A 25,472-nucleotide genomic window follows, 5' to 3' on the forward strand; every position below is an offset into this window, starting at 1 on the left:
GGGGGGTGGGAGGTGGGAGTAGAGTCGTCTCCACACACTCCACCCCTCCCCGGGAATGACAGCCACATGCGTTGACCTGCGCTCTGTGCCAGGCTTTGTGGGGAAGCTAGTGACACACAGTGGCACGGGCTGCCAGGGCTCGCCCTGCGAGTTGCTGCTTGGGGACAGGCTCCCTCCCGGCCTAGCAGGGGCTCCAGGGTCCCAGCCCAGACAGAGGGTGGGGAGCCACTGTGCCTCCTCGGGCCTCTGACTCTCCTCTCTGCTTTCACACAGGACACCCAAGCTCAGACCTTCTTTCGGTGGCCCAGGAGAAGCAGCCCTCTCCCCTGCGCTGCTGCTGCTCCAACCAAGGACTTCTGCATCTGGAGACTGTCACCTGCCTGGGGCCCCCCCAATCCTCACTCTGCAATAGGATGGGATGCAAGAGCCGAGGGGATGGAAGGCTGCTGCAGGGGGGACAAGGCAAGGCGGCTGATGGTGTCAGCCGAGTACCCAGCAGCACCCAACCCAAGCCAGCCTGGGTACTGAGCCATAGGAAAGATACGGGGTGAAGACGACAGGGGCTGCCCGTGGGGCCCTCCGGCAGGGGTAATCTAACAGCGATGTCCTCGCTGGGCAGGCTCCTGTCCACCTCCTTCCTGCCCCGATCGGCCACCCACCTCCTAGGCCCCGTAGGCTGCTCCCTTGCTCTCTGGCTTCATGGGTTGGCCAGGGCTGGAGGGCACCAGCAGGAGATCCAGGAGGGAGGAAGGGAGGACAGGGATTTCCCCCCGGCTTGCTCCCTGCTTTGCTCCAGGAGTACAGCCTCTTCCAGAGGATGCCCCCCGCATGAGTTCCCGCTCCTCTCTCACCTCCCACTCACTTCGTCCTGTCTTTCAGTTCTACACAGGGCGACCTCCTCCTCCTGGTTCTCCCTGCTAGCACTGAAAGTCCCACATCCTGGAAAACCACCCCACCCTGGACAAACCAGAGGTTGGCCCCTCCAGCTCTGGGGGTGGCAGTGGCGTCCCACTGCTGCCAGGCTCCGGCCCCTCCATCCTATCTGTGTTCCCTTAGCCACGTCCACACTCCGTAGGTACTTCTAGCATCAAAGCCCATGTAATTAAACTTTCTCGGGTGAATTGTGTTTCCTGCTGGGATCCTGAATGGCACAACCACCACGCAGCCCTGTGAGGTCAGCATTATTATTAATTTCTTCTCACAGATGAGGAAACTGGAGAGGTTACAGAGCTTGGTGAAAGTCACTCCACTAGTAAGTGGCAGAGCCAGGATGCAAACCCAGGGATCCTGGTCTCTGGGTCATGTGCTCCCCAACTCCTGTCTCCCTTACAGATGGCTGAAAAGCCCTCTTCTTGGATACTTTTGATGGAGAGATCCTTGGGTCTGAGAAAAGGGCTGACGTCCCTCAAAGCTGGGGGGCAATGACATGACCTCCCGTGGCCTAGGCTGTGGAGTTTGGAGTTGAGCCACACAGGAGGGAGAAGGCAGGAGTAGTGCTGGAGCCAATGGGCTGATGGGATAGGGGCTGGGGTGGAGAAGGTGACCCTCCTCACCCACCTAGAAACTGGCCCTGTTGCCCACACTCCTGGCTTCCTGCAGAGCTTCCTGCAGAAAAGGGAAGGAGACGCTTCCAGCCTCGTGTTCAGATGGGCCCAGTGGTGGGGTGAGAGCCAAGAGGTAAGGGGATGGACAGAGTTCCAGTCCCAAGGGCTCATCAGAGCCCCCCTACACAAGCTGAGCAGCTGAGCCCCATCCTGAGTGCAGGAGAAGAACTTGCCCATTGGTCCCAGGCTAATAGGAAAGCTGGATCCCAGATCCAGAACCAGCCAGAGACCGAGCCAAGGACAGGTGTAGCCAAGCTGTGCCAGAGACAGAAAGGGTCTGGCACATTCAGACTTGAGGAATTAAGGAGAGTTTCCAGGAGGAGATAAATCTGGTGCAGACATGGGAAGAAGGAGGAGCAGGTTGGAGATCCCTGCATGGCTCAGGGGTTCAGCGCCAGCCTTCGGCCCAGGGCGTGATCCTGGAGACCCGGGATCAAGTCCCACGTCAGGTTCCCTGCATGGAGCCTGCTTCTCCCTCTGTCTCTGCCTCTCTCTTTCTGTGTGTCTCTCATGAATAAACAAATAGAATCTTAAAAAAAAAAAAAAAGAAGGAGGAGGAGGAGGAAGAGGAGGAGCAGGGATGAGGAGCTGTCTCCAGTCCAGAATACAGTTACTTTACCAGGGAACGAGCTAAAAAAGATACTGAAGCATCAGTGGAGATGGAGGGGATGGATGACATCCCAGGGAGCAGAGTGGAAGGCTGGAAGGAGCCCCCTGATGAGCTGATTGGGATGAGGGGTGAGATGCCCATTTGAAATTCCCAAACACTAATAGATATTCCACGAATTCCCTGGGAAGAGTGGGCTGGGCAGCCGAAACTGCTTCTGTTTTGCTAGGTGAGGTGCAAGCCCGGGGCAGAGCTGAATTGCTGGAAGGAGCAGCAGAGAAGCTGCACGGTGCCGCAGGGAACCCTCGTCTCTGCCCTTCAGCATCCCTGTCTAAATCCCCTCGGGACATGCATTTAGAGCTGTTGCTTAGCATCAGTGCTGAACTATTAACCTGCCGGGGGCACCCCTGCCCAGGAGAAGGGCCAGCTTAAAGCTCAGAGATGAAGTGGGGCTGACATGAAAAGACCCAGCTTGCTACCCTGGACGGAGCTGGAGCCAGGCAGCCCTGGGAGGGGACTGGGAGAAGGACAGAAACCCCCATCTCCTAGCACGGGCTGTTGACTTAACCGCAGGAGGCTGGCCTCTGGCCCTGGTTACCACAGGCTCCAGAAAGATCTGGCTCTCATGGGTGGGAGGGGCTATGCTGGAGAACCCCGAAACTGAAGGAGCGGGAGAGACACTGAACCCAGGGGCACCCGGCTGGCTCAGTCTGTGGAGCATGCGACTCCGGATCTCAGGATGGTGAGTTCGAGCCCCACGTTGGGTGTAGAGCTTACTTTTTAAAAAAAGAGAGACGCTGAGCCCATTAGAAGGGCAGGATGGGGTTGATCTAGCTCGCCAGAGTAGCCCAGTCCTGGCATGGTGCCTCCAGTGTGGTTTGCATTCGATGAAATTTGTGGGAGGGAAAGAGTGGGAGAGGGGAGAGAGAAAGGAAGACCCCTTCAGGGAGAAATGGGTGCTGCTTCGTTTCACAAGAGAGAAGTCCAGAGGGAGGGAAGAGGACGAGGGTGGTGGCCCTTGGTTCCAGCCCCCAGGCTCTGGTCATTGGGCCTCAGGCCCCTCCTCTCCCCACAAAGGACAATACTAGGCTGGCCGAGCCCACCAGGGCTGGAGGACAGGGCGCCGTGGACCTGGGGCCTGGGGCGGACAGCAGGCCAGTGAGACGCAAACCATACGCAGAGCAAGGCCAGCCTGGGCACACAGCAGGAATAGCGAGCAGGCACGACTTTACTGGCTTCTGCGAGCTCCCCGTGGCCTGGCTCGGGCTGTGGGCAACGCGCACGGAGCTGGCCATGCAGGGAGGTGGGTGGTGGAGGGGGGCGCAGGGCTGAGGCGGCTCGGTCGGGAAGGCATGAGGAGCAAGTGGCTGCGAGGTCACTCAGTATGTGACGGACGTCTTCAGACTTGACTCCACCGTCTTCTTCAGGATGGTGCGGCAGCTGGAGCCGGAGCCGGAGCCGGAGCCGGACACAGAGCAGGAGGCCAAAACAGGGCCCTGCCCGGAGCCCACGGTGATGGTGGAGCCTCCGGTCACGACGCTGGAGCAACTGGACCCAAAGCTGCCTTTCTCGCCTCCGAGGCCACAAGAGCCCCCCAGGCCACTGCCAGCGCCTCCAGACAGGACGGTGCTGCCTCCACCCACGGCTGCCAAGAAATGCACCAGAGTCACAGCAGGGTCCTCCCCAGGGGACCACTCTCCCCAGCTCCCCGATACTCACAGACGACGACCTGGCTGGTGCACCTCCCAGACATCCTGGGGGAGAAAGGAGAAGAGGACAAAATGCTCAGAAAGGCTGCGGAGAATGGGTCCCCAGGTGCTTCTTAGCCTCTCAGCAGATCGAATCCCCAGTCCTGGTTGTCAATCCCTCCCAGCAGGGTGGGTGGGAGCGCTAGGAAATCTCAGAATGTCCCTCGGCGAGGAGGCCACGCTGGTGGCGGTCCTTCCTCCTCTCCCACCTCTCCCGTGTGCCCGGGCCCCCACCTGCTCTCCTCGCCCTCCAGCAGCCTGCGGTAGGTGGCGATCTCCACGTCCAAGGCCAGCTTCGTGCTCATGAGCTCCTGGTACTCGTGCAGGCAGCCGGGCCAGCTCCTGCTTGGTGGCTCTCAGGGCGGCCTCCAGCTCGGCCAGTTTGGTCTGAGCGTCCTTGAGGGCCAGCTCCCCGCGCTGCTCAGCATCGGTGATGGTGGCCTGCAGGTTGGCATTCTGGGGGGGGGGGGTGTAGAAACAAAGGAGAGAGTGGTTGCAAGCTGGGTACAGCCTCCCGAGGAATCTACTGTGGCTAGACCACAATCTCATGAGCTCAAAATTATCCACGGCCACCCCCTGCCCCGTTCCTCTCGCTCTGACAGAAAGCATTGCCTCTTCTGCTTCCTTAACTCTCAGAGTGGGTTGAATAGTGTCCCCAAAAATGTCATGTCCACCTAGAACTTCAGACTGTGATCTTATTTGGAAATAGGGTCTTTGCAAGGTGTGATTAGCTAAGGATCTCAAGATGATATCATACTATGTGTAGAATGAGCCCTAACCCCGATGAGTGGTGTCCCTAGAAAAGATGACAGGTCACAGAGACAGACGCGGGGGGATGACGCCATGTGACAACGGAAGCAGGGATGGAGCGATGCAGCCATAAGGCGAGGAATGGCAAGGATGCCCGGGACCACCGGAGGCCGAGAAAGGGCAAGGAAGGACGCCCCCACCCAGCATCTTCAGAGGGGCCGCACCTGCCAACACCTGATTCCGTGCTTCTAGCCTCCCGAAGTGAGGGGATACGCGGTCTGGTGCATCAAGCCTCTAAGTTTGTGGCACTTTGTTAGGAAACGCACCCCTTGGCACCTTGCTCGAGGCACTCCATCTCTGCCCGGGCACTTACTGGTCTTCCTGTCCGTCCCGCTGCGTGGAGCTTTATCTACAAGAGTCCTCCTAAGGGCACTTGATTGCTCTAGGACAGCCCCACTTCAAATACTTTGTCCTCTTATCAAACCACATCAAGCCACGTGCCTCAGTTGTTGGTTTGAGGAGCACGCTCTCCGTGCTTACCTTTCTGATCTGATAGAAAACTCCCCAAAGGAGAGCAACATCCCCAGCTAACCGGGCCACCCCGCTGACTCGGCCTCGGGATCAGGAAAGAAGGCCTCCCCTGGGGGCTCTCCCTCCTATTCCCATTCCAGCCTCGTTATCCTACTCTGTACATGAGCACCTGTTGGTGGGGAGCATCGTCTCTATTCTACGGATAAAGAAACTGAGAGTCAGAGAAGCTGTGAGTGGCACAGCTGGGTCCCTAACCCGGGACAGCTGCCAGCTGGCCCCCCGCTTCCCGCCCTCGGGGCTGCACGGTGACTGGCACAGGGGAGTCCAGTCCGTACATTTGTGCAGGAAAAGGAGGAGTAGGGGGGGCTGTGCTCCTAGAGGGATTCTCGCAGGAGAGGCAGCTTGCAGTGTGGCGAGCGGTTCCAGATGTGGGGACGCGGTAGGCCTCCTAGGTGCTGCCTGCCGGGCCCAGACTGCCTGCTCACAATCACCTGGGTGAGCTGAGCTCAGCAAGTGGGTTTCTCGGCTCCCTCCTTAGAGACCTAGGCCCTTAGCCTGAGAGAGGCCCAGGAATCTGCATTTTAATAGACATCCCGGGGAATTCCAAAGCAAGGAATTCAAACTTAGGGGCCCAAACACCGTGGCAGCAAATTGAATAATAGGCCCTGGGCACCTTCATCTCGGTCCCATGTCACATTCCGAAGGAGGCCAGGTGGGGATGGGTGGAGACTGAGTCCAGGCTTCCAATGACCTGAGCTCCAAGGGCTTTCCCGGGAGGGCCCCGCTTGGGAATGCACAGGCCGTGCGCGCCCCGGGGGTCAAGCCGAACTGCGTGGGGAAACCGCCTGACTCTGTAGTCTCAGCTCTCAACCCTCTGCTGATCCCAAAATCGATTCTTTGGGTTTGGGGAAAGGGAGTGCAAAGAGACTCGAAAGCGTGAAGGGTCTGGAAGCCTCCACATCCAGGAGTGAGGGCTCCAGGACTAGCAAGAAACCGCGTCTCCGCCCTTGCCATCCTCTCCCCCCGCCGCTCCCCTCTCGTCGCATGCCAGGCCCCAGAGGCATCACCTCCAACCCGCACAAAGATCTGCCTAAGGAGGGCTCACTCCCCGCCCCAGCGCCACTGCCCATCACGCCTGCGCCCTAGGGTCCTGGCTCTCACCCTCCCCAGCACGGGACCCAGAAAGTCAGCACCCGGCCCTAGAGTCCCCCTGCGCTTGAGGAGTAAGAGTCAAAAGAAAGTAGAAGGATCGGCCCTCTCCCCGAGGAGCCAAAAGCAAGGTGCGCCCCGGGCCACGGAAGGCAGCGTGAGCAGCGCCCCCTGGAGTTGTTCAATGCAGAGCCCACACGGGCTGGAAGTCGCAGGAGGGAGGCCAAGTTCCTCCAAAACGGGGCCTCAGGTGCTCTCCGCCCAAAGTACCCAGAGCTCCAGCCGGTTATCAAACCTGCACACACACCTGGCGGGGACCCTGGCACAAAGGTAGCACAAGGGAGGGCCTGGGGAGCTCTGGGAGCCTCACCTGCGTCCTGAGGTTCTCGATCTGACCCTGCAGCCTCTGACTCGCCTCCTGCAGCTGGGAGATCCGGACTCTGGTTCCCTTCATGCTGTCCCCGTGAAGCCGGGCAGACGCCTGAAGCTCCTGGTACTGAGAGGGACACGGGCGACACCACCGGTTGACAGGACCCTCACCTTTGACCCCAAGACTGTGAGAAACACCACGTCCCCCGTTCTGTGCCTCTCACGTCCTCACTTGGATCGCGGCTTAAACGCTGAAGCCAGGACAGGGCAGGATGAGCTTGCGGGAGTCGGGCTGCTCTTGTCCCCGCCGCCCCCCCAGAGGTGGAGGTGGCCGTGCCCACTGGCCCCGGAGCCCCGGGCAGGTTATCAGACCTGCCCCAAGGGGGCCGCGGTGGACGAGCACCCGGGGCCCGGGCAGCGAGCCCCAGGCTTTGCCCGCCCAGGCCGCCTCGGGGCTCCCGCACCTGCGTCCGGTACAGCGTCTCGGCCTCGGCTTTGCTGCTCCGGGCGATCTCCTCGTAGCGGGCGCCGACCTCCGCGATGATGTCGCCCAAGTCCAAGCCTCGGTTATTGTCCATGGACAGCACCACGGACGTGTCGCCGGCCTGGGTCTGGAGCCGGCCCAGCTCCTGCAGGGACGGTTGCGTCAGCGTCCAGCTGCCCCCGCTCCCTTTCCCCCGGGACCCCGGGCCGGGGCGGTGGGCGCGATGCCCGGCCTCATGCCCCCCTGGATCCATCGAGCATGCCCGGCCCCCTGCTTCTCCTCACCTGAAGACGAGGCTTGTAGGAGGTGGTGCCTAATGGCCCTTGCAGCTTGGACGTTAAAGGTAAACGTCCTGCGAGCCCAGACCACCTGGTCCCCGCTACTCCTCTGACCCCCTACCTCACCCCACCCCCTCCTCCTCCCGCTCTGATGCCCGAGGCCGCCTCATTTCCACAAAGATACCAGCACACGACCAGGGGCCTGTCCCTCTGCCCGGAATCTCCGACTCCACCTGCCCAGTTCACTGCTCGCCTCCTTCCAATCTTTACGCAAACTTTATTTCCTAATGAACCCCCTCTGACCACCCCATGCGAAGCTGCCACCTGCCCTACCCCCTGCGACATTCCCAAGCCCCCCGGGCCTGTTCTGATTTTTCCTGTTTGCCGTAGCATCCGTCGCCCTCTCAATGCCACACAGTCTACTCGGGCTATTGCTCGGGCTATTGTCTCCCGTCCGTCTCCCGACAGAAAGCAAGCGTCGTGAGTTGTGTCTGGTTCACTAGCGCATCCCTCTGCCCAGCAAGCCGCACGGTACGTTCGCAACGTTTGTTTGTCGAATGACTGAGCGACGGCTCCCGGTGGCACTAACCGGCCTTGGCCTCCTGACCACCCCCACCCGCACCCCCACCCCCACCCCGCCCTCAGCACCACCCTGCCCTTGGCAGACCCTCACTTCTTCATAGAGTCGCCTCAAGAAGCACACGTACTCTCGCAGAGACTGCAGCCTGCCTTCCAGCTCCATCTTGCTCAGGAAAACCCCATCCACATCCTGGGGACAGGGACACAGAAGCCATGGACTCCCACTCCCGCTCTGGTTCCCGAGTTCTGCTCTCCCACTTCCCAATACTCACCCACGGCCACCCCGGGGACCCCTCCAGCCCCCTCCAGCCCCCTGTCACCCTGCTCTCCCTTTTCCCTGACACTGGCACACACCGCCTTCAGGAGGCCTTCCCCGAGGACTCCCAACCGGTTCTGCGTCCTCCACTCCCTCCCCACCTTCTCCCACAGTGACACCCAGAGCTCATCACATGGTCTTTCCATCAGATCTTCCAGGGCGCCTGTGTCCACACAGGTGTCCCACCCCCTGGGAGCCCCCCGAAGGCAGTGCACTACCACGTGCTGCGTTAGGATCTCCCACCCCACCTGCTGTCCCAGCCCAAGACTCGGCTTTGTGCATGGTGGGTGCTCAGGATCCCAGGGAAGCCCCTGACCCCCCCTCACCTTTTTGAGGACCACAAAGTCATTCTCAGCCGTGGCGTGCTTGTGGGCCTCCTCGTCATACCTGTCAGGTAGGTACAGAAGGCCGCTGCCCGGGGTGGCAAGATCGGAGCCCATGCCCCTCCTCCGAGCACAACCTCCCTGAAACGGCCCCCCTGCCATTAGATGCTCCCAACAAAACACATAAGCTGCCCTTGCCTCTGCCTTTCCTATCAGGAAGTCATCGTTACGTCCTGGCTTTGCCCGTCTTCACTCCACCAACCACGTGAGACCACTCTCCGACACATCTATAGGGCACATCCCAACACCTTTCCTCACTTGCTGCTCACAGCCATCAGGTGATGAAGCGGGCATTTTGGCTTTTGTCAGAGCGATTACATGGCTTGCCCAAGTCATCGATAGGTGGCCCAAGCAGATCTAAAACCAGGTCTCCTGGCCCCAATCCTGAACTCTTCCCAGGACCCACTCCACCTCCCACGCCATCCTCCCAATGGCCCTGGGAGGTAAGAAGGGCAGGTGGCATGTTCCCACCTTCCAGATAGGGAGCTGATAGGCAAAGCTGAAAGGCCACACAGCTCCCCCTTGCTCACAGGCGCCAAACCCAAGCCTCCTGTTAGCCCAGGGCTCTCTCCACACCACCTGGTGACCTAGGTGGGGAACCCAAAAACAGCCCAGCTGTGAATCATGCCACAAGCCCGGGGACGGTCCCACTGAATGGGTTCCCTTCCACAACACCAGGACCAGAGAACCTCTGAGTCACTTTGGCCCACAGCCTGCTCAACAGGAATTTATTGAGGAAAAACCCACTGAGGCATTGTTAAAATAGGCCCCTCCCGGCCCTGACCCCAAGCATGGCCCTCACACTGGGTCTGTTGGAACCGAGGCTCTCTAGACCTGGGCATCAGGGACTGTGGGGCCTCCTTACCTGCAACAGGTGGAGCACCCTGAGAATCAGAGGGAAGGGGATGCACAGAGGAGCCACCCACATGTCACTGGGAGCTCAGCATGTGGGAGACCCACCAACTGACAGTCCTGATCCAAACCCTCCCAGGCCCCCCTCGGGCCCCAAGGGGCACTGGGATTTGCCTACTTGGCCTTATACTCCTCCTCCTGGTCCTGGCAAGACTTCAACTCGGCGTCCACAGCCTTTCGCTCACTCTGGAGCTGCTCCAGTTGCCGCCTGAGCTGGGCCACGTAGCCCTCAAAGAAGGTCTCCAGGTCCGGGGGGCTGTCCCTCACCCCCTGCTGCTGCAGCAGCTGCCACTTGGTCTCCAAGATCTTGTTCTGCTGCTCCAGGAAGCGTACCTGCAGCCCGAGCGGAGGCTCCCTGAGGCTGCCGTGGGACCCCTGGCCACAGGCTCTGGCAAGTAAAGCCTCAGGGGCTCCTCCGGTGAGCCCACATTTCCCCTACCTCCCAACCCAGCCTGGGCAGGGGCAGCCTCAGGCCCTCCCAGGAGGCTCTGAGCATATCAAAATGATCAGAATGGCTAACAGGGGAGGGTCTCCCCGCTGCCGAATGACCGTCCTCCGCTCCTGAGCCCCTAGCATAGAACAGCAGGGCCTCAGCATCATCAGAGAGACTGCAGTGAGACCACAGGAAGGACCTTTTGGCTGCAGAAGTGATTAGGAAAGTGGTAGCAGGGACGCCTGGGTGGCTCAGCGGTCGAGCATCTGCCTTTGGCTCAGGGCGTGATCCCGGGGTCCCGGGATCGAGTCCTGCATCAAGCTCCCCGCACGGAGCCTGCTTCTCCCTCTGCCTGGGTCTCTGCCTCTCTCTGTCTCTCATGAGAGAGGAAGGAAGGAAGGGAGAAAGGAAGGAAGGGAGAAAGGAAGGAAGGAAGGAAGGAAGGAAGGAAGGAAGGAAGGAAGGAAGGAAGGAAGGAAGGAAGGAAGGAAGGAAAATGGTAGCTGAGCAGACTTCTCCATTCCCAAATCCATCGAGAACATTCCTCCAAGGGAGGCAGAGACAGGGGCTTCACCAAGTTGGCCCTCACCTTGTCGATGAAGGAAGCAAACTGGTCATTGAGGCTCCGGATCTCTTGGGTCTCCTGAGTCCTCACCACCTGGAACTGGGGGTCGATCCCAATATTCAACGGGCTCAGCAGAGCAGTGTCGATGGTCACTTCCTGGATGCCCCCGGGAGGGCACAGGGGAAGGCCAGGCCCACCTCGGGCTCCCCCAGACTGCACCCCCGGCCTTCCCCCTGACCCCCAAGCCCTTCCTCGGGAGCCTCCCCTGCTCCCCCCGAAGGAAGTGCAGCTCCGGCTGCTGAAGCGGCCCCCGCGGCCCCACGAGCGCGAGCGAGCACAGCAGGCTGAGTGGGCGCTGAAGCCCCTCGGGGCCCGGGCTGAGGGGACAGACATGCTGGAGACAAGGCCACACAGTGCAGACGACAGAGGATCATCCGGGTGTGTGAGTTCCTGCCCCGAGGCCCCAGCATGAGACTTTTATCCCCTCCCGGGCCTGGGCTGGGCCTCGGGGAGCAGGATGCTCTCGGCCTGACTGTGTCTGTCACTGGCTCCAGGTGACCTAGTCCGACACACCTGGAGGACAGAGGCCAGGGGAGAGGAGGCCCAGACGCTGCCCTCGGAGCCCCCAGGCCGCGGGAGAGCTGGGCACGGCCCGGAAGCAAGGAAGCAGCCCAGACCGGACTCCAAGGCCAGGACAGTCGCTGGGGGCACCCAAGGAAGGCTTCCCAGGGAAGCAGATGGGGGGATGGGGAAGAAGGGGAGGGGTCCAGATGGGGCATCTGAGTGCCTGGAGACACAGGACTGAGGGGTGTGGAGCTTCTCAAGGGGACTCTACCTTAAGGAAGGCACTTGGCAGTACTAGGAGAAGCTACGAGGCTAATGGAGGTGTTATTGTCCTCGTTGGCTAAAAGACACCCCAGGATTTGGAAATGAAACAGGAAAACAGGGTGTCCAAGTGCCTTCTCTTGCGCAACCCAGCAATCATCCACAAGGCACCACCCCGCTCAAACCAGGCCTCTGCATCCAGGATCTGGGCGAGTCGTGCATTTCCAAGCCCAGCCTACGTCCCTGCTCCTTCCCCAGACACGCAGTTGCCAGGCCTGGATCACGCACCGCATGTGTCACGTTACGAAGCAGGGGCGCCTGGCCTCTGAATAAAATATATACTTAGAAGGATACTCCCTTGGGGTGCTGGGAGCAGACACAGGAACCAGGGGTCCCCCCCAGGGTGGAGGCTGTGTCTGCCCTCGGGTATGCCGAGAGCCCCCCACCAGTACGGGACCCCGTGTAGGAGGCGGCCAGCCACCACTGCTGAAACTCCTCCACTGCTGGCAAGCACGGTTGGGCAGCTCTGATTTTTAGAAATTTCTAAAATTCTGCCCCTGAAACTAGGATACTGGGCCTTTGCGAATGCAGCTCAAAGCAAGAGCAAACGGGGACTCAACGTCATGAACACTCAAGAGACCAACAATGAGGAAGTTGGTCGTAGCAATGCACCTCCGGGCCACACAGCGTGAGCAAGTCTCCCCTCCCTCCAGAGGATTAGAAGCCCCTTCCTCCTTCTCCTAGCCCCACCTGGCACACCCTGAATGAAGCCAAACAACAGACGGCCTCAAGGGGAAGAAGAAGACGAGGCCTTCCATGGGGAGAACAAAAGAGCTCAAGGGACTGAGGTGCCAGGTGAGGAGGAAGAGAGGAAAGATCCAAGCAGGAGATCTGAGTGCACCGAGGAAGGAGAGGCAGCGTGGAGCAGCCCCAGTGTCTAGAAAGAGAATCTGGGGGTGTGAGGCCTGGGGGGCTCAGTCCATTAAGCATCTCCCTTCAGCTCAGCTCAGATCATGACCCCAGGGTCCTGGAATCCAGCCCCGCATCAAGCTCCCTACTCCGTGGGGAGCCTGCTTCTCCCTCTGCACCTCCCCCTGCCTGTGCTTGCTCTCTTTCTCTGTCAAATAAATCAATAAATCCTAAAAAAAAAAAAAAAAAGAAAAAGAAAAAAAAAAGATAAGAGTTAGAAAAAGAATCTGGGAAATGGGCTGGATCCCATTGAGGACCCACCTCCCAACCCTGCCCCCTGGGGACCACTTTGCAGCATCAAGGAAGACCAGGTGCCTTCCTTCCCGGCACCATGAATGTGTTTGAGAAACATCTCTGTGGACTGGACTCGACTACCCCTCCTCCCAGTGTAAGGGTGGATGACAGAGACCACAGGAGGAGGTTCCTCCCTGGAACTTCTTCCTATTTGTAATGTTATAGAACATTAAAGCCAGAGTGAGCTTCAAGATCATCTGTCCAATGCCCCCATTTTACACTTGAGGGTTCTGAGGCCCCATAGGGTGTAGGGCGGGGTGCAGAGACCGTGCACCCTTGGGTAACCTAAGACATTGCACCAGGTGACCTCTAAGCCTGTGATCTGAGTGACTTGCTCAAGGCCACCCACACAGCTGGTTAGGCTGAAGCCAGGACCACCACCCAGCCCGGGCCACTGCCCCACGGAGCAGCCCTCTAAGCCCCTGGTTATAGCTTGTCCACCACTCTATCCGGCTCAGGGTCAGGCATCCACCAGGCATCAACAGGTATTTGTGGTAAGAGATGAATTCTTCTCCACGACAGTCACACCCAGGGAACTTCTTGAATCACCAGGTTCTCTAATGCTGCTGTAACATGTTTCCTTCTACTTAAAAAAATAATAATAATAAATCAGGGGCACCTGGCTGGCTCAGTGGCTAGAGCAGATGACTCCTACTCTCGGGGCAGCGAGTCCAAGCTCCATGTGGGGCGGAGAGCTTACTTAAATAAATAAACAAATAAGATGATTCTGGGACTTTTTAAATAAATATTAAAAATTTTAAATGAATACATGTGGGACGCCTGGGTGGCCCAGCGGTTGAGTGCCTGCCTTCAGCTCAGGGCATGATCCTGGGGTCCCGGGATCGAGTCCCTGCATCAGACTCCTTGCATAGAGGCTGCTTCTCCCTCTGCCTGTGTCTCTGCCTCTCTCTCTCTCTCTCTCTCTGTGTGTGTCTCTCATGAATAAATAAATAAAATCTTTAAATAAATAAATAAGATGAATGATCAATAAATAAGTAATCGTATGGTGACGGAGAGAACGCTGAAACAGTTTGGGGGTTCGAATGCTAGGCCTCCACTGGCAGACTAATGTGTCCCTATATGCAAAGGTGCATCAAGGGATCTCAATCCATGCAGCAGCCTAAGTGCACATGGCTCCATGGGTTTTGCCCGTCCTCAGTGTCCCCAGCTCCGGGGTAGCTACCATTAGCCCCACGTCATGCTCCGCAGCCCCTGCCCACCTGAGATCCCCTTCAGGAAAGCGCCAGGCTGGGGTGGTTTCTCGTGGCTTCCCCCTCCCTCCCTGCCTGCCTCACCCTTAGTTCACCCCTGGTCACAGCTATGATTCCCTAACCTTTCACTCAAGCCTGTCCTGTCTGCACGGTCTATTTTTTTTTTTTTTTTTAACCCAAATGCCACTTAGTCACATTTTATTCATTACATTCTCTTTTTTTTTTAAAGATTTTATTTATTCATTCATAAGAGAATGAGCTGATGGCAACAAGAAAAGGGTGGAGCGAGCTGCTGCCTCTGCAGGCCCTCCAAGCCCAGGTAACGAACCCCCAAAACCCACAGGGAGCAATCCCAAGACAGAGGCCTGGGAGAGCAGGGGTTTGCAAAGCTTTGCCTGGGAGTTCTGAATCTAAACGTCTGTCCCCGAGGCCCAGGTTGAGAGAAGCAGTGAAGGATGACGCCAAATTCCAACGTGTAAAACATGATCATGTTTTACGAAGCACTTTTAATTTTTTTTAATTTTTTTATTATTCATGAGAGACCCAGGCAGAGGGAGAAGCAGGCTCACTGCAGGGAGCCCAATGCGGGACTCAATCCCGGGACCCCAGGATCATGCCCTGAGACGAAGGCAGACGCTCAAGCACTGAGGCACCAGGCGTCCCTACGGAGCACTCTTAGAACGTCTGCCGAGGGCCCTCCGGGCGCCCTCACTGTGCCTCTGCCCAGCCTTTGCTTCATCTCCTTGTCACAACCTGAGAAGTGGGTATCAGGGTCATTGATGCTCCGGGCGCAGACACGAAAGCCAGTGCTCAGGATCTCAACGACAGTACGTGGCCGGGCCAGGACGAGAACGCGGGTCGTCCAGGAGCCCGCGGCCCCCCGGAGCCCCCCGGAGCCCCCCGGAGCCCCCCGGCGGGGCACATCCAGCACGTGCCTCCCCGTCCAGCGGAGCTCCAGGAGCCAGGTGCGGGGGAGAGCTGGGGAGGGCACTTGGGCGCCGCCGGGCAGCCTGCCCTGCCTTGGAACAGCCGACTCCCCGCACGATTAGAGGACACGGCCCCATTCCGGGGTGTATCTACACCCCACCGGGCTGCTTTCAAGCTCCGCGACTGCAGAGCTGGGATGAGAGGGCCCCGGTCAGCTCCCCCGAGTCCGCAGACCTGGCACCAGCACACACCGGCCGGGGGGATGCGAGGGATGTGGGGGGGGGGGGGGGTTGTAGGAGTCTTTCTGTGAAAAGAGACTGTCCCGGACATGGAAGCCACGAACACTTATCTGGGAGCCAAGCGAGGGCGCCTGGGAGAGGGAAGCGAGGCTGGGCTGGGCTGGGCTGGGAGAAGAGGGAAGTGTTCAGACCAGAAAAGCGCAGCTGAGAGTCCAGACTTGCTCAGCCAGGGCTCAGCACGCAGCCCGGCCCCTCTGACCCAATCAGGTTCAGCCAGCTGGGTGCCCCGTTGCTAGCAGCTGCTCCCCAGACGGCAAATATTTGTGAGGCACGTTGCTAAGGACAGCCTCCCAACACCCCAGAGGGTGAAAGGCCCACAGGGTAATTTCTAGGGGAAAGTGCGCAGGATTCCTCCCATGCTCGGAAGGGAAGGGAAGGCCCCGCAGGACCTCCAGGACTGGCAGGGGGTCACCTGGACGAGCTCCCTGACCCTCATCGCCCCTCACCAGCATCCCTCCTCGGGCCTGGGAAGGCATCTGAAGAGCTGTGCCCCGGGCCTGGGGGTAGGGTGGGGTGGGGTGGGGTGAGGGTGACCCTCTGCCCCCATCCCCAAGGACCTTCAGTCTGGGAGAACAGTATTTTCAAAACCGCAAGTTACAACCCAGCAGTAAGTCGTGAAACACACCGAATGGGTCCCAGCCGCAACTCGGCCTGCGTCACCGGAGCGAGGCGAGCACCGCCGCGAAATTCTGTTCCGTAGGCGTGTGCCCGTGTGCGTGTGTGCAGAGCTGCGATGTGGGATGAGTGTCTGGGGCGCCCGGCCGGCTCGGTTGGGGGAACATGCGACTTTTGCTCTCGGGGCTGTAAGTTCCAGCCCCGCGACACCGGTGTAGAGATTACTTAAAATCTTTTAAAAATAAAATAAAATGAATTTCTTCCTAGAGCGCGTCGTCCAAAAAAGTTGGATATAAGAAGTGGTCCCGCACCTGAACATGTACAAACCCGACAAAGATGCCCAGAACCAGGAGCAGCATAAGCTGTCGGGACTCGAGGATGGGAAAACGAGAGCTTTCCTCCGGGAGGCTTTTCCAGAAGAGAGAGGCGAGGAAAGCAGGTTTGAGAAGGGGGAAGGCAAAGGGTAAGGTGCTCTCCCGATCTACCCTAAGGGTCAGGAAATTCTCCTAACATCTAGTCTCCCCTCTAAGCTCCCAGATGCATGCTGCACCCTGCAGGTCCCCAAAGGGGAGAACCGGGGCCCCCTCCTCCGTGAACCACTGAGTCCTGACAGTGGCAAGGACAGGAACCCACAGGCAGGTGCGGGGAGAGAACAAGGGTAGCAGAGCCGGGGACAGCAGCATGCTGAGGGCGGGCGGGGCCGGGGGGCCGACGGCACACTGTGCACCTGCCCTCGGAGACCGGCTATTCCAGGGAAGACCACGGTGACGCACAACAGAGCGTGACCCGAATGTCAGAGCAGAGCCACCTAAGGGGTCATCTTGGTCGACACCCTTCCTCAGCAACCCGAGAAACTGGGTGCGGATTGTGGGGGGGGAAGCAAGGGTAGGACTAGAACCCCTAAGCCTGGACACATTTCGCCCCGCATCACAACGAGCCACGAGACTAGGATAGAGGCCCATGGAAGAGGACCCCAAATCCCCACCCGCCCACCCGCCTCCCCCATCCCAGCAAGCTCATGAGGGCTGTCACCCACCCATAACGTTTACGGGGCGCGTCTCAGCTAGGTGCTTCAGCTACGAGGAATAATCCCCTCCACCCAAGAAGGGAGCGCATCTGCGGCCCTCCAGGGAAGGAGCCGGCTCTGTGACCCGCCCCCCTCACCTGCGTTCTGGAAGTTCTCAGGCCTCACCTCACTCCTTCCTGCTGCAACATCGGGCCCAGTTTCTCGAGGCCTCGGAAGGCACCTGCTCGCTGACCTGGCCTGGAAAGGGGGGAGGCCGCCTGCGCTCCCCACGGCCCTCTCCTGGCCCCCGACTTGGCCCATCCATGATCTCCACGGTGGCATGAGAGCCCAGGGAGCTGTGCCAGCAGGAGCTTGTGGGCAGGGAGGGGGCAGAGAGAGCAGAAGACCAGCAGGAAGATGTTGGGGGAAGATGTGGACAGTGGACGGGGAAGGACACGCAGATCCCACCTACGGTCTCGCTTTTTTAAAGTCTAGGCTGATGATTTCTAGATGCAGAGGAAGACGATTCTAAGGCTTGCGGCACTTCCTTTTCTTTATTCAAATAATACAAATTCATTGTTGAAAAATTTAACACAATATAGGGAATAAAATAAAATTAGGAACAGTATAACTCTTTCCAAAAACGACAACCTGGAATAGTCACTATCAACAGTTTGGTGCATGACCTTCCAGACTTTTCTGCGTGTAAATATCTTTTCGTTATTCATTCAACTGATGTTTATTGGATGCTTTCTCTGGGCCAGGTATGGTCCTAGCACCAGGGATAAAGTAGCCGATGAAACAGATAAATAGGGTAGCCCGGGTGGCTCAGCGGTTTAGCGCCGCCTTTGGCCCAGGGTGTGATCCTGGAGACCCGGGATCGAGTCCCACGTCTGCCTGTGTCTCTGCCTCTCCCTCTCTCTGTGTCTCTCGTGACTAAATAAATAAAATCTTTAAAAAAAAAAAAAAAAAGAAAGAAAGAAACAGATAAATATCCAAGCCCTTATGGAACGTGCGTCTTATAACGATGCACCCACGTGTAACGCGCATGTTCACGCGTCTGGCACAGCGCTACACGCTGCTCCGGTGTAAGCACCACCCACGCATGTAAATATGTATTTCCCAGGCGTGGGATCAGATCACACACACACGTAAAACCAGTTCCACCCTGTCGGCCTCAGTAAGTGCAGACGAGATTATTGTAAGTGGCTCAGCGTATTCTCTTGCCCCGGTTCTCAGGGCTTTTCACCAAGTCCTCCGCCTGGAGTCTGGCTTCTCCGCTCTCGACTCCCCCTGCAGGCAGCTGCCGCGGCGGCTCTCACACACGGAGGGGGGGGGGGGGGACCTGGGGCCCTCCCTGCGCTGCCCCAACTCCTAACCTGGAGGGGCTGGGTTGGTCAGGACCTGCCTGAGGTGCCTTCCCGACCACCCTTCCTGGCACCAGACGGCCTCACAGGCGAGAGCCCCCAAACAGGCCTCCCACGGGGATGGGAACACCAGGGACTCCTGAGTGTGTTTCTGGATTTGTGAAGCCCCCGCTGGCTCCCGGGGCCAAGCTGGGGAGATCCACGGTCCGCACGCTCCGGGGAAGCTAGCTCCTGGGGTCCTGGGGTCCTTGGGCAGAGTGAGGCTGAGGATGGGGAGAGAGGACCTGCAGGGGTGCTTCCGACTCTGCCTCCACTACCCACCGGCTCGGTGGCCTCAGGCAAGTGACCTGACCTCCCCGTGCCTCCATGTCCACAGTTGCAATAAGGGAGAAATAATTCCTATTTCCTAGGGTTGCTGTGCATGTCAAACAAGACGATACGGGCAGTGCCCAGAACAGCACTTGGCACAGAGTACTGTGTACCAGCTCTTAGTACCACCACCTCCCCAGGCCCGCGGCGCCAGCCAGGCCCGGCCTACTGGAGGCTGAATTTCCTGGCCCTGCTCCTGCCCCGCCGTCATCTGAGCGCGGGGGGGCAAGAGACCCGGAGAGCCGGGACTCGCGTGTGAACGTGCGTGGGTACACGTGGGGAGTATGCTGTGGGCGCTGCCAGGGGGATGCGAGGTAATGAGTGGGATGTGCAGAGATCAGATGACCACGAGGGAGTGAGGGTGTGTGCACGAGTCACGTGGACAGGCGGGCAGTGGAAGCACGGTGCATCCGTGAATGTGGGCCCGCTGTGCACATAAGGGTGGGTGTGCAGATGCGTGGCTCTGTGAACGTGTACCCGAGAAGGACGTGTGCACGGGGCTGGGGGGGGACAAGGTGTGAACGTGTACCGGCTTGTATGTTGTGAATGCATAGGGTGCGGGCGTGCAGGAAGGTTGTGTGTGCAGGTCCGTGCTCCCCGGCCCGCACCCGCACACACCTCCCAGGGAGGGGGCTGCCACAGGCAAAGATCCCCCCGCGCAGGTCGGGGGGCGGGGACAGTGTCCCTGACCCGGTGGGAGAACAGCCTTGATGTTTTTCCTCTTCTAAAGCTTTTGAGTTTCCTAGAGAAACCCTGCCAGCTCACCAGGGCCCGGCCTTAAACCCGCCCCACTGATCGAAACTCAGGATGGAGCCGAGCGCCAGCCGTCCCCACCCTGCACCCCCCGCCCTGCCCCGAGCGCTCCTGGCGGGGACCCACACCTCGCCGCCCTCCACCTCCGGCACCCTCACCCCTCCCGCTCTCCCGAACCCCCCAGAGGGCACCTGGGGCAGCTCCCAGCCTTGGACACGAGGCTTAAGCCCCCCTGCACGCTGGGGGAGCACTTGCCTACCTGCCCGGGCAGGCCTTACCCAGGGGCAGCCGGCGACTCCCTGCCGGAGGGGAGCTGGGGGTGCAGCGGGGGGACCAACTTCAAAGCCCACAGCCAACCGCCTCCCAGGCGCAGGCGCCCCACCCCACCCTGCAGCTCCTGAGAAGGCGAAACCAGCGTAGAGGACTGGGAGAGGAGGGTATCTCAGACAGCAGGGCCTCTTGGACACAGAGGCAGGACGTCCTTTCGTTTAGGGGTTCCAGACAAGACCTCTCATCCAGGAAGCTGCTCGATTGTTAGCCGCGTTGTGCGTATTAACAATAACCAGCACTTAATGTGCAACCACTCCATGCCAGGTGCCTTACACATGGGACCTCTAATTAACCCCCATTTTATGGATGGGGAAACTGAGGCTCGCTCAGGTTAAGTAAGTTGTCCTAGATCACACAGAGCCGGGATTCGATCCCAGGTCTGCCTGTAAGGTCTGGACCCTTTCTTAGGTCTGTGCCTGCACGGCCCTGTCTGTCCTCAGCCAGGATGGGCACCTCTGTTCTTCCTCTCCCACCAGGGGGGCCGGGGAATCCGAAGAAAGGAACGTGCTCAGACTAGACGGACCGGTCGGGGGGATGGTGGGCTGGGGCCGCTGGCACAGACTTCCAGGGGATGGGGGCGTGGAGGGAGCTCAAGAAGCAAGGGGCAGAGACTGTAAGAGGAGGAAAGAAGGGATGAGAAGGGGGCGTCCGGCCTCTGTGACACCTGGCTGGGCGGGGCAGAGGGAACAGAGACGGTAAAAATTGGGGCCCGGGGTTTGAGCCCCCATAGCACCTGTCTCCCTGTGCCAGTCACTGTCCCCACGGAGGCCTGGGCCATCTGCCTCTTGAGCCCTGCCAGGCCAGGGGTGTCGGCCGCCCGGGAGAGCCGGGGCGTTGAGCAACTGAGCGCCCTCCAAGTCTGGAATGCGCCAGGGCTTCACTCCTCTAGCTGCCCCATTCCCAGCAACGGGGAGGCGCGCCTGAGCCCTGGGCTTGTGGGGAAGAGAACTCGGCGGGCTGCGGAGTAAGCGGCCCAAGCGCCCAGAGGGGCAGGCGGGGGGTGGGGGGACAGCCACAGGGGCCATCGAGAAGCTGAGAGGAGGAGGAGGAGGAGGAGGAGGAGGAGGAGAACATGGGGGAGGATTGGGGTCAGGGGTTCCCACGGGGCCTGGCGCAGGTTCCTTGCTGGTGCGGGGTGGCGGTGGGGGAGGATGCACCTCACCTGGCCTCAACCCCCCCCCCCCGCCCCCGTCGTCCCCAGGCCCAGCCAAGTGCCCCAGGGAACCTGCGTCCAGCCCCACCCGAAGCTCCCCATGCCTCGCGAGGGCTGGGACCCAGTGGGTCGGGGAGGGGTGGGGGCGGCCCCCCCAGAGGCAGCGGCGGAACCTTCAGGTGACTTCTTTAGAGGCCCCTCCCAGGCTTGACTCCCAGCAGTCTTTCTGTGGCAAACTGCAAACCAGAGCCCCCCACCCCAGCCCCCCTCCTCAGGGACCTCCCAGGAGGACTCCGCTCTCCAGAGGGTGGGGGTGGGGTCCCATCACCTCCTTTGCAAGGCCCATTTGGTAGCTGGTGATTTGTGAAGAAAAAGGGATAGATGGGGAAATAGTACTCCAACCCCGCGGGGGCCACGCGTAAACAAGGATGAGGGTCCCTGCCAGGTGGGGGCCGGGGGGGGGTGGTGGGGACAACTAAGCACTTAGCTCGTGCCTGGCACAGTCAGTTCCCTGGAGGTGCAACAGCAGGAGGGTTCCTAACACCCACAGCCGGGGGGAAAGCAGGCCGGCAAGTTCTCTCCACACCCCTGGGACACAGAAGAGGGGCCTGGGCCCAAACAGCCTCTGGCTCAGGCCCCGCAGGCCAGCCAGGCTCCTTTGCATGTCATTTGCATGCACTTTGTCTAGCCACGGACACTTGTCCCTCTGTCGCTTCAGAGCCTCTGGCCCTTCCTCTGGCCCTTTCTGGACTCCCGAGGGCTGGCGGACCCTAGAGGGACTAGAGAGCCCCTGTGGGCCACCCGGGGCTGAGACGGGACCCGCCTCCCCAGGAGGACCTGTTCTCCCACCGCAACCAGGAAGCCTGGCTTAGGGCGACCCCTGCAGGGAGTTCCCAGAATAGAGGGGGAGGACGCGGGCGCCTGCTCCTCCCCTCCCTCCTCCCCTCCCGGAGCGCCCTGCCTCCCGGGTGCCCCACTCCTCCCCCGGTGGAGTCTGAGGGTCGTCCCCTACCAGGTCCTCCTAGAATCTGGAAACTAGGGACCCCTGGGTGGCTCAGCGGTTGAGCATCTGCCTTCAGCTCAGGGCGTTAACCCCGGGGTCCTGGGATCAAATCCAGCATCCTGATCCCCGCAGGGAGCCTGCTTCTCCCTCTGCCTGCGTCCCTGCCTCTCTCTGTGCATCTCACATGAATAAGTAAATAAAATCTTTTTTTTTTAAAAAAAAAAGAACCTGGAACCTCACCTCCCGCTCCCAATCAGCCAAGACCAAGGGCTCAGGGAGGGCTGTAGCAAGCACCAAAGCAGAAATATGTGGCAGCTCTGCGCTCTGGGCAACACCCGTGCCCCCAGATACCACTGGATCTGCACCAGCGCCCACCTCGCCACCACACCCCCATCCTGCAGCCCGGCCACAGAAGGGGCGGTGGTGTTACTGTTGGAAGAATTCAGGGAACACAGAGAATTGTGAAGAAGTGGGGAGAACCTCAACCGATACGAAGGGCAGAGTCGCCAAGGCCTCTCCGGCCAGCTGAGGCCTCAGGCCACGGGGGACGAAGCCACCAAGGAGGGCCCGCAGCCGGCTGGATTGAGGTCAAGCAGGGGTGTCCCCCGCTCCGTGGGGCTATTTCGGGGCCTCTGAGTGACACCTAGATCCCTTCCCATTCAGTTCAGCTGGGAGGGGAACCACCGAGAAACGCAGTGACTGCAACATTTGACTCTCAAAAAAAAATGTCAAAAATGCTCTGAGCCTGCAGTTTGCTTGTTGACATCTACGCACCCTCACAGCCCGTGCTTTCGCCGCTGGGCTCCTCTGCCCGCCGCCCCTGCCTTGGCTGGGCGTGTGAATGGGGGCAGAAGAGAGGGCAGGGCAGAAGGGTGTGTGTGTGAACAAGTGAAGTCATTCTCTCTGGGTGGCTCCTTTTAATTAGCACCCTGAAAAACTCCCAGCCAGCAAAATAGGGTCTTGCCAACTGAGAGCCCCACCCTTCTGGCTCATCCAGGCCCCGGGGGCAGAAGGGGGCAGGAAATCTGCAAGCAGGAAAGGAAGGGGTCTGGGGAACACCTGGGCATCTGAGAGGCTTTCTCAGTCCTCTGAGGACCCATCGGCGGGGCAGGGCCACACACTTGAGGGCCAGCTGGCCTCTGAGAGGCTGGGACCGGCTTCTTCTGGAACAGGGGTGTGGAGGTTGGCAAGGCGTTGCTGGACCTGTCGTCTCCTGCCCCCCTCCCAGCTCCCCCAGCGAGACCAAGCCCCCAGAGTGGCCAGTGTCCGTGCCCCGAAGGTTACACTATAGGGCATTACACCCAGGTCCAGGCCTGGGTAAGACATTCAGGCCTTTCTTTGGCCATTTTAAGTCGTGCCAACCATTTGAAGCAGAGAGTTACCTGCTTCAAATCCCCAAAATCTAGTCCCCAGAGTGGAAGCAGTACCTTTCCTCCTTAAAGTGGCTAGAACAAGCCTCATCCATCTTCCCTCAAGACGCCCAGCACCACCTCCAACGGCCCCGTCTGGAGACCACCCCCTAGACCTGTCCATGTCCCTCTTCTCCTCCAAAATCCTCCTCCAGGCACCTGCATGATAAGCCTCCCAGAGGTGAGACCCTTCCAGTCCGGCAGGTGTGTTCGGGTCCCATTTGTGGCTCGTGCCCCCTGGTCCCTGGATCTGACACCCTCCTCCCCCATCAGGCCCAGTTCCAGGGCCCTCACTCCTCCAGTCTCCAACCAGGGGCCCAGGGGAGCGGCTCAGACCTGCTCACTGTGAAAATGGACATGAGGGGTAGGGGAGACGGGAGCACTGAGGAATGGGGCTCCTCTGGATGAGGAGGCAGGAGCCCTGAGTTCCATCCGCTGCTACTTCTACAGAATCACTGTGCAAACTCAGGCGTGGGACCCTCCATCTCAGGTTGCGGCTCAGTAACCTTGGGGGTCCCTGCCAGCTCTGACGGCCTGTGGTCCTGGAGTGATCCAGTATCCAAACGTGTTAACGAGGAGAACTCCAGGGCAGTGGCAAAGCACTAGGTGGGGAACCAGGCTGGTGGGGCCATGGCTCCACACAAAAGGATTCCCCCTCCCAAGCTGGGGCCAGGGATTCCTTTTAGCCTTTCCTGAGACTAAAAACCCATTTTCCAGGCAAACCCAGTGGCTCAGCAGTTTAGCACCAGCTTCAGACCAGGGCCTGCCTGATCCTGGAGACCCGGGATCAAGTCCCACGTCGGGCTTCCTGCGTGGAGCCTGCTTGTATCTCTGCCTCTCTGTGTGTGTCTCCCATGGATAAATAAATAAAATCTTTAAAAAAAAAAAAAAAGACCCATTTTCCAATGTCCCCAGGGATGGGGGTTGAAGGTCAGGGAAGAGTTCTTGCCACAATACAAATAAAAATAAAAAGTAGAGAGAGGCTGTCTGAATCTGTCCAGGTCCCAGGGGGATCTCCCCAGCTGCAGGTGGTCCCCGCTGGCTGCTTCCCGGGCCCAGCAGCCAAATCCCCACAACCACTACCCTCCAGAATCCACCAGCCCAGAGAAGTGTGGGGACGAAAAAAAATAAAAATAAAAATAAAAATAAAAATAAATAAAATAAAAAAAAAGTGTGGGGACGGCGCCACCCCTGACAACCCCCAGGCCCACCCCAGAGAGCCAGGCCATCGTAGAGCCCGACCACCAACCACCAACCACACAGAGCCCAAGTCCTTGGGGGCCCCACCCTGGGACTCAGGCTGTGACGAAAAGGTGGGGTTTGGTTTCAGACGACAGTGGAAAAAGGATGGGGTGACTGCTCTAGGGGGGGCAGAGAGGGGCGTGTTGGAAGAATGAAAGCGTCCTCTCCCTGGGGCTGAGTGGGAGCTGGAGCAGAGCGGGCGCCGCCCGACGCGGAGGCCTCCGCCCCCCACCCAGCTGGGCTGACTGTTCCCATCACACCCAGAGCAGTAAAACTTGCTTTTATGGTTGTTGTGGGGGTTGCTGTTTTCCTTGGGGGTGCTGTTTGTGTCTGTGTATCCGTGTGCAAACACACCTGGTCCTTGTGTGTGTACTGATGTCTGGGGTCTGGCGTGTCTGTGTGCTTTGGTGTGTGCCCACGAGTGCATTTGTATGGACATACCCTGTGGGGCCGGGCGATCATCGCAGCTGCCCTGTATGCAATTAGTACAGTGTTCCAGGCACTTTCCAGCTGTTACTGCCTTTGAATCCCCCAACAACCTTTAAGGGAGGCATTCTTGCTGTCTCTATTTTACAGATAAGGAAACGGAGACATTGGATAACCAACCCAAAGTTAGATAACTGGCGAGGCGCAGAGCGGGGATGCTTGCCTCTCCCTGCAAAGGTCTGTGTGCGTGTCGCATGCACCTGCGAGGCTCCGGCAATGGCATCTGCAGGCCCAGCTGTGCGGGTCCGGGCGTCTGCCCGGGGCGGGGGTCTCTGCAGGTCCGCAGGCACGTCAGTGCCCAGGCCGGGGCCCGGCCAGGCCAGGCTCAGGAGCTGGTGTCACCAGAGCCTTAGGAACCAGGACCCTCCAGAGAAGGCGCCTGCATTTTCTGAAGACAGCAGCGTGCCCGACTGAGGGCCGGGAACTCGGTTCAGGAAATGCCGGTGCGCAGCCAGCTCGGCCCCTTAGCCGGGAAACGCCGGCAGTCTGGCCCCTTCCCGGGGAGC

General features: G+C 59.5%; 1 protein-coding gene and 1 long non-coding RNA gene across 3 annotated transcripts; one reads left to right on the plus strand and one right to left on the minus strand.

Moving 5' to 3' along the window:
• Positions 1-3,448: 3,448 nt before the first annotated feature.
• Positions 3,449-11,175, minus strand: KRT78 (keratin 78). The gene is given in 10 exon segments (XM_038577744.1): positions 3,449-3,856; positions 3,931-3,965; positions 4,194-4,285; positions 4,287-4,415; positions 6,760-6,885; positions 7,223-7,387; positions 8,194-8,289; positions 8,742-8,802; positions 9,829-10,043; positions 10,733-11,175. Coding segments are annotated over 10 exon segments (1,554 nt in total). The 5' UTR covers positions 11,102-11,175; the 3' UTR covers positions 3,449-3,590.
• Positions 11,176-14,557: 3,382 nt separating this feature from the next.
• Positions 14,558-17,482, plus strand: LOC119866300. Of its 2 annotated transcripts, none has more exons than XR_005379677.1 (3): positions 14,558-14,972; positions 16,116-16,287; positions 16,912-17,482. It is a non-coding gene; the product is annotated as an uncharacterized LOC119866300 (long non-coding RNA). The 2 variants fall into 2 exon arrangements; XR_005379678.1 differs by lacking the exon at positions 14,558-14,972 and adding an exon at positions 15,329-15,554.
• Positions 17,483-25,472: the final 7,990 nt, after the last annotated feature.

The sequence above is a fragment of the Canis lupus genome, chromosome 27 (assembly GCF_011100685.1).
Source record: "Canis lupus familiaris isolate Mischka breed German Shepherd chromosome 27, alternate assembly UU_Cfam_GSD_1.0, whole genome shotgun sequence".
NCBI classification, from domain to species: domain Eukaryota; kingdom Metazoa; phylum Chordata; class Mammalia; order Carnivora; family Canidae; genus Canis; species Canis lupus.